The sequence below is a fragment of the Neophocaena asiaeorientalis genome, unplaced genomic scaffold (genome assembly GCF_003031525.2).
Source record: "Neophocaena asiaeorientalis asiaeorientalis breed wild unplaced genomic scaffold, Neophocaena_asiaeorientalis_V1.1 scaffold251, whole genome shotgun sequence".
In the NCBI taxonomy this organism is placed as follows: domain Eukaryota; kingdom Metazoa; phylum Chordata; class Mammalia; order Artiodactyla; family Phocoenidae; genus Neophocaena; species Neophocaena asiaeorientalis.
This window is the reverse complement of record NW_020173377.1, coordinates 6,440,200-6,446,199: the sequence shown is the minus strand read 5'-3', so window position 1 is coordinate 6,446,199 and position 6,000 is coordinate 6,440,200. Positions and strand designations below refer to the sequence as shown.

Sequence of the window (6,000 nt, the reverse complement as noted above, 5' to 3'; positions counted from 1 at the left end):
AGCACTTTACTTGCATTTGCCGGTTTACTAGAAAGGACACAACTCAGGAACAGCCATTGGGAGGGATGCATAGGACAAGATATGGCTGGGAGGCCACCCTCCTAGCACCTCTATGTGTTCACCAACTCAGAAGCTCCCCAAACCCCACTGTTTAGAGATTTTTATCGAGGCTTCATTATGTAGGTATAATTGATTAAATCATTGACCACTGGTGATTAACTCAATCTCCAGCATCTCTCCTTCCCCGGAGGCTGGGGGAGGGGGAGTGGGGAGAACTGAAAGTTCCAACCCTCGAATTAAGGCTTGGTCCTCCTGGCAACAAGCCCCCATCTCGAAGCTATGTGTGGGCCCCCAGCCACAGACAAAAAAGACAGTCTTATCACTCAGCAGATTACAAGGATTTTTTTAGAAGCTCTGTGCCAGGAACCAGGGACAAAGACCAAATCTATACATTTTATTATACCATAAAGTGCAAAAGTTTGGAGCTAAGAAAGCAAGGCCAGGAGCTTCTAATCCAGACTGGGGTGACTTCCCAAAAGAGTGAGACATTATAGTGAGACAAAAAGACACAGGAGCTGGACAGGTAAAGCGGGAAGGCCCTGGGGACTTCGGTAGCAGGAAGAGAGGGCAAGAAGGTTTTAAGTTCAAAAAAGTTCTAAGTTCATTAGAAGTGGCTGTGAGCATCCCGCTAGGTTTTCCTGCCCATTCCTACTGTGATGATCTGTCTCTCCAGCAGCCCCCCTGACCCCAGCCTGGAAGGTTCCCAAGGGCAGGGGACTAGTATAGCTTTGTTTTCTGTGGTTTGGGCTTCCTGCTGTGCCCCAGTGCTTACATCACTGTGGACGTTCAAAAATAAATATTGATGCGTAACCAAATCAGCGCATCTTGTGCGACCCAAACCCTCACACACCTGCCCACAGAACTCTCACCAGCACCCTGCCACACAGAGCGGGAAATTCTACCATTAAACATCACTCCTGGGAATTAAGAAATTCTCTTATGGGGAGCTAAGAAAACAGTAATACTCTCAAGTTACAAATGCTTGGGACTTTACAGTTTATCAAGAGCTTTCCTTCATACCCTGTGAGTTATAGTTAAGGCAAGGGAAGCTTAGAGAGGGGAAGTAACTCAGAGTCATACCTCCAGAATCTGAACCCAGGTCTCTGGACTCCGGGTAGAGGCCTGCGGTGTTTCTTTCTGCAGAGTGAATGTGTGTGCATCTGACCAGCACCAGGCTCTGGGAGGCGGGCCGGATAGGCAGGGAGAGAAAGGGAGAGACAGAGGCTCGGTACCTGGCACTCACTAAGCTGCTCAGCCAGCCTCGTGCTGAGCTATCTATCCTGCTTCACACCCTCCTAGCAATCTCCCAGGGTAGACCCCGACCAGGAACAGCACGGTCACAACCACCAGAGGGAGGCAGGAGGACAGGAGAGTACACGCAATGAGCTCAACCAGGGAGAGCTGGGAGCCGAGGGCCTGCCAGGCCGCGCCTTCAGTCTTCTGTGGTCCAGCCCCTCCAGGGGAGGAGAAAGGGGCCGGCCCACCCGTGAGAGGCCTAGGCCTGCAGCTAGAGGCCAGGCCAGGCCGACTGTGCAGACACAGGACAGAGGTGAGTCAGGTGAACCGGGCCATGGGGCCCGGGAGGGACTGGGAGATTCCTGAGGACTGCACCCTCCCCGCAACTCCTACTGACTCTGAGAGCTGCTTTCTTCCATTTGACCCCTATTTCCTAGACGCTACCTGTGAGCCGGGCCCTGTGCTAAGTGTGAGAGCCACAGCACGAATGTGACAAAGATCCTGGCCCTCTTGGAGTTTACCTTTAAGTAGGTAGAGACAGCAATAAACAAAAACATAGCAAAGGAGCAAATTTTGTTATGATAAGTGAAAAGAGAAAAGCTAGAGCAGAGTGAGGGAGACTGGGAATGCTGGGGGAAGGGGCTCGGGATTTTAAACAGGGTGGTCAGATGGGCCTCACTGAGAAGGTGGCACTGATGAAGGACTTGCAGAGGTAGTGAGGGAGCCATGGGCACATGGGGGAAGGAGTGTTCCAGGCAGAGCACACAGCCCTGGCCTCTAGAGGCTGGAGGGTGAGGGGCGAGGCCTGGGTGTTAGAGCACAGCAAGGACGCAGCGGCAGTTAGAGCGCAGGAGGAAGACGCAGGGAGAGAGGAGACAGGCTAGAAGGCCCTGCAGGGATCCAGGGGGCAGCTGACGGGGGCGCTCCTTGAATGTGCCAGGCCCTTTGTCAGCATCCCACAGCCCTGTTGCCCACTTAGGGGTGTCAGTTTGTAAGCCTGTGGATGAATCCCATGTGTTATTGTACGTGTGGCTGCGTGACCTTACAAAGTCTCCTCTCTTCCCGAGGCTCCTGTCCTCTCTATAAAATACTTGTAACGACAGCAGTGTATCTGCAGGGTTGTGGTAGAGAAGAACAGGAATCAAAATAGTGGCCACCTGCAGGCTCTTGGGACCCCACAAAAGCAGAGCTGGCCTCCCCAGGCACTCACTGCCTTGGGACAGGGACATTCGAGTGAATGAGGAATTGCTCCTATTGTCCACTCTAATAGCACCCAGTGGGGGCACCGAAGGGCTGCTCGCTTCTCCCAGGGGGCACTGCCATCGGGAAGGTTTCTTAGAGGAGGTGGCCCTGGAGGCTGGGGCTCACTAGGAACACCAGGGGAAACAGCGAGGGCAAAGGGCAGGAGGAGAGGGAGAGGAGGCCTGGGTAGGCGGAGTGGGTGGATACGGGGCAAGGGGCGAGAGGTGGTGAGATGGCAGAGGGCATGGACTCCATAAAACAAACAGCCGGCCCCAAGGACCAGACTCCCAGCAGGGTACGAGGTAAACAACGTGACTGCAGTTTAGGAGCTCACCCTGGCAGCCAGAAGAGCAGAGGAGAGGCACTGAGGCCAGGTGAGCGACGAAGGTGGCCGAGGTGGTAGCCAAGGGAATGGATGGAACAAATGCATCTGAGAGACTCGAGAAGTAGAAAGGACTATACCTGCTGGTCGCCGGGCTGTGGGGAAACAGGGGCTCTGAGAGGCTGAGGGTTTGCTGTGAAGGACACAGGGCCCACCGTGGCTGTGGAGGACACACAGGGGTCCCGGAGGAACATGGCACAGGCAAGGGCAAGCTTCCTCCCCTCAGCTCCGCAGTACCCCTCAAGGCTCACGGAAATGGGCCAAACGAGCCTGGGACTTAGCCCCCTAGGTGTGGCTATAGCATGGACAGAGCATGTGTTCTGTGGTCGGACCCGGTCCAACTCCTGGCCAGCAGTAGCCGTGCAGCTACTGGTTAAGAGGCCACGTACTTAACCTCTCTAACATGAATTTCTTCGTACATGACCTTCATTGACTTTATGTGAGAATTTCCCCCAGGCAATCAGACCCTGTCCAAATCTTGGCTAGAATGCACTGAACTACTGTTTACTGAGCAGTTACTGCATACAGTCCTGGACAGTGCCTGGTACACAGCCAAGGGCCACAGGGGAGAGTGCGGGGGTGGAGTGGCACACGAGCATTTAAGGGAGGTTGCTTTCCTCCAAAGCAGGCCTCAGCTGACACTCAGCCCTGGACAGTTCCTCCTGCACACAGGTTCGTAGCACAGCCCAAGGCTCAGAGCACCCAGGCCACAAGTCTCTCTTCTCAGACACCAGGCAGACCCGGGCTAGGATGGGCAGTCCAGTGCACCGAGTGTCAATGGGGGACACCTGGAGCAGGCAAGTGCACCCTGACATAGAGAGCGAGAGGCACATGCAGTCCTTCTGCGTGGAAGAGCTCACCAACATCCTTGATGGAGGGGCCCAGAACACTGCACTCCGGAGGAGAGTCGGTAAGAGAAGGCTGGGGAATGGAGCATCTGCTTCGTGCCCATATGCTTTTCTTGGAAGGAGAGTCCCTCAATAGCAGTCCCACCTTCAAATAACAAACTCTGCTCCCAAAATTCCACTATTAGAGATTCATTCTTTTGGACTATGAAGGCATCTTTAACATGTCAATATTTCCTGAGCCCCTCTGAGGGATAGAAGAGTCCTAGGCAGCAGAAGACCTGGATAGAGTCCTTATTCTTCCACTGCATAGCTTTGTAACCTTGGGCATGTCACTTTGCCACCTCTGGACCTCATTCATTGCATCTGTAAAATGACAGCAATGTCTGACTTCCTTTCCACATCCATGAGGCAAGTGGATGGGAAGATTTGAAGGTACCAGGAACCTCACCCAGGACTCTAAGCCCTCTCTCTGTTCTCTGTCCCTGACAGAAAGCATCATTCACAGTGACCCAGAGCTTAGCCTGAAGGATAATTATTTCATGACCCAGAATGAACGTTATGAAGCCGCCATTAAGAAGAAATTCCACATCCAGATGTTAGCACAGCGCCTGGGCTGGTCTGAAGACAGTCGTGAATTATATTACGCTAACAGGTGCTCACACCCAGGGCAACCCCACCAGAGAGGAATTCACCTGGGACCCCCCAGAAAACCCAGCCCATGAGCTATTTTCCCCAACAAAGGTACTACCTGTTGGGAAAGAAGGATATCAGGTGTCCCTTCCCTCCTGCACCCTGCCAGCCTGAGGGTACTGGGGCCCTTGTCTCCAATGGGCTGTTCAACCACTGCGTCTCTCCCCTGCAGAAGCCTTTCTGGAGATCTGGGCTTAGCGTTACAATTCGTCTTCCAGAAAGCGCTCAGGAGCCTGGGCTCAGAGGAGCAGATTGCCAAGTGGGAGCCACTCTGCAACAAGTTACAGATCCTTGCGACATACGCCCAGACAGAACTGGGGCACGGTGAGCCAGGGCTGCTGGGTGCTGTGTACAGGTGTGCCCTGCACAGTTCCAGAGGGCCCATTCACATCTCACTAGTCATAGATTTATACATTTAATATGAAGATGTTACAGCAGGTGGCAGTTAAAGGTCTTGAGGAGGGGGTGATTTTTTCTAATTTACACGCACATATTGTATGATCTAGTGGTGAGGCAAGGTGTTCCTTCTGGAAATGTCAGCCACCATTCCCTATCATGGGCTGGCCATGTGTCCCCCAAAGAGCCCACTGGTGAAAGGAGAGAAATGCCTGTTGAGTACAGCTGGGAGCTACCCCGACTCCATACTGCACTGATGCCTGGGGGCTCCAGGCCAACCTAGACACTGCGCCCCCGGTGAGATTCCAACCATGGCCCAATGTCTAACTCCCCTCCTTGATGCCCAGGGACATATCTTCAGGGCCTGGAGACTGAAGCCACCTACGATGCAGCCACCCAGGAGTTTGTGGTGCACAGCCCCACGCTGACTGCCATCAAATGGTGGCCTGGGGACCGTGAGTATAGTATCTCTTCATCCCCCCACCCCCCGCCATCTGCCCCCAAGGAGAACAAAGCTGGACCACAGAATAGCACTGACTTTGATGTTCAACAGACCTCAGGTTGATTCCCTGTTCTAGGCTGGTGACCTTGGGCAGGTGAATACGTCTCCCTGAGCCCCAGGTTCTTACGTAGTAAAACAGGTGGGATATGAAGAATTTCATCAGTGAGTGGCTGAGAGGCCGCCAAGGGAACTTTGAAATAGCTGAGGAAACTGACCCAAACTTTGGGGGCTGACGGTCAAGGTCTCTCTCACATGCACACTTCCCCCACGCCCTCCACACACAGCACTCACCACAGCCCCTGTTCCTCTCATCTCCCAAATTAATGATTAAGCTTGCCACCAGCCAGCACACAGGGTACAGTCAATGCGAAAAACGTCCCTCCCTTCCCCTGCTCCAGACACTCAGAAGGGCTCAGGCCCATCCCCAGCGCCAATCAAGCCACCGGTGCCACACCACCCCCTGTGGCCACCAGGTGCAGGCCGCACCCACCATGCTTCCCAGAGTCTCAGTGATTTGCCAAGCCCCAAGGAGCAGGGTTCCACCAGGGCCCTCTTCCTCTGATTTGAGAATACATCTCTGAGGATACATCTGTGGCACTTGGGGACACATTAGGTGAACACTTACATGGGAAAAAAAAAATACA

The 6,000-nt window shown here is 53.7% G+C and overlaps 1 protein-coding gene across 5 annotated transcripts in view; it reads left to right on the top strand.

Moving 5' to 3' along the window:
* The first annotated feature begins 1,560 nt into the window (after nt 1-1,560).
* ACOX2 (acyl-CoA oxidase 2) overlaps nt 1,561-6,000 on the top strand; it is a 35,610-nt gene continuing 31,170 nt past the window's right edge. The window contains exons 1-6 of one of the 5 annotated variants that reach the window (XM_024746496.1): nt 1,592-1,609; nt 1,734-1,823; nt 3,648-3,830; nt 4,258-4,420; nt 4,631-4,782; nt 5,202-5,309. In XM_024746496.1, the coding sequence (XP_024602264.1) occupies nt 3,671-3,830; nt 4,258-4,420; nt 4,631-4,782; nt 5,202-5,309 (583 nt within the window). In that variant the 5' untranslated portion in view covers nt 1,592-1,609; nt 1,734-1,823; nt 3,648-3,670. Of the gene's footprint in view, nt 1,610-1,733; nt 1,824-3,548; nt 3,831-4,257; nt 4,421-4,630; nt 4,783-5,201; nt 5,310-6,000 lie in introns of all 5 variants that reach the window. The other 4 variants (XM_024746498.1, XM_024746499.1, XM_024746495.1 and 1 more) reach the window with 4 other exon arrangements.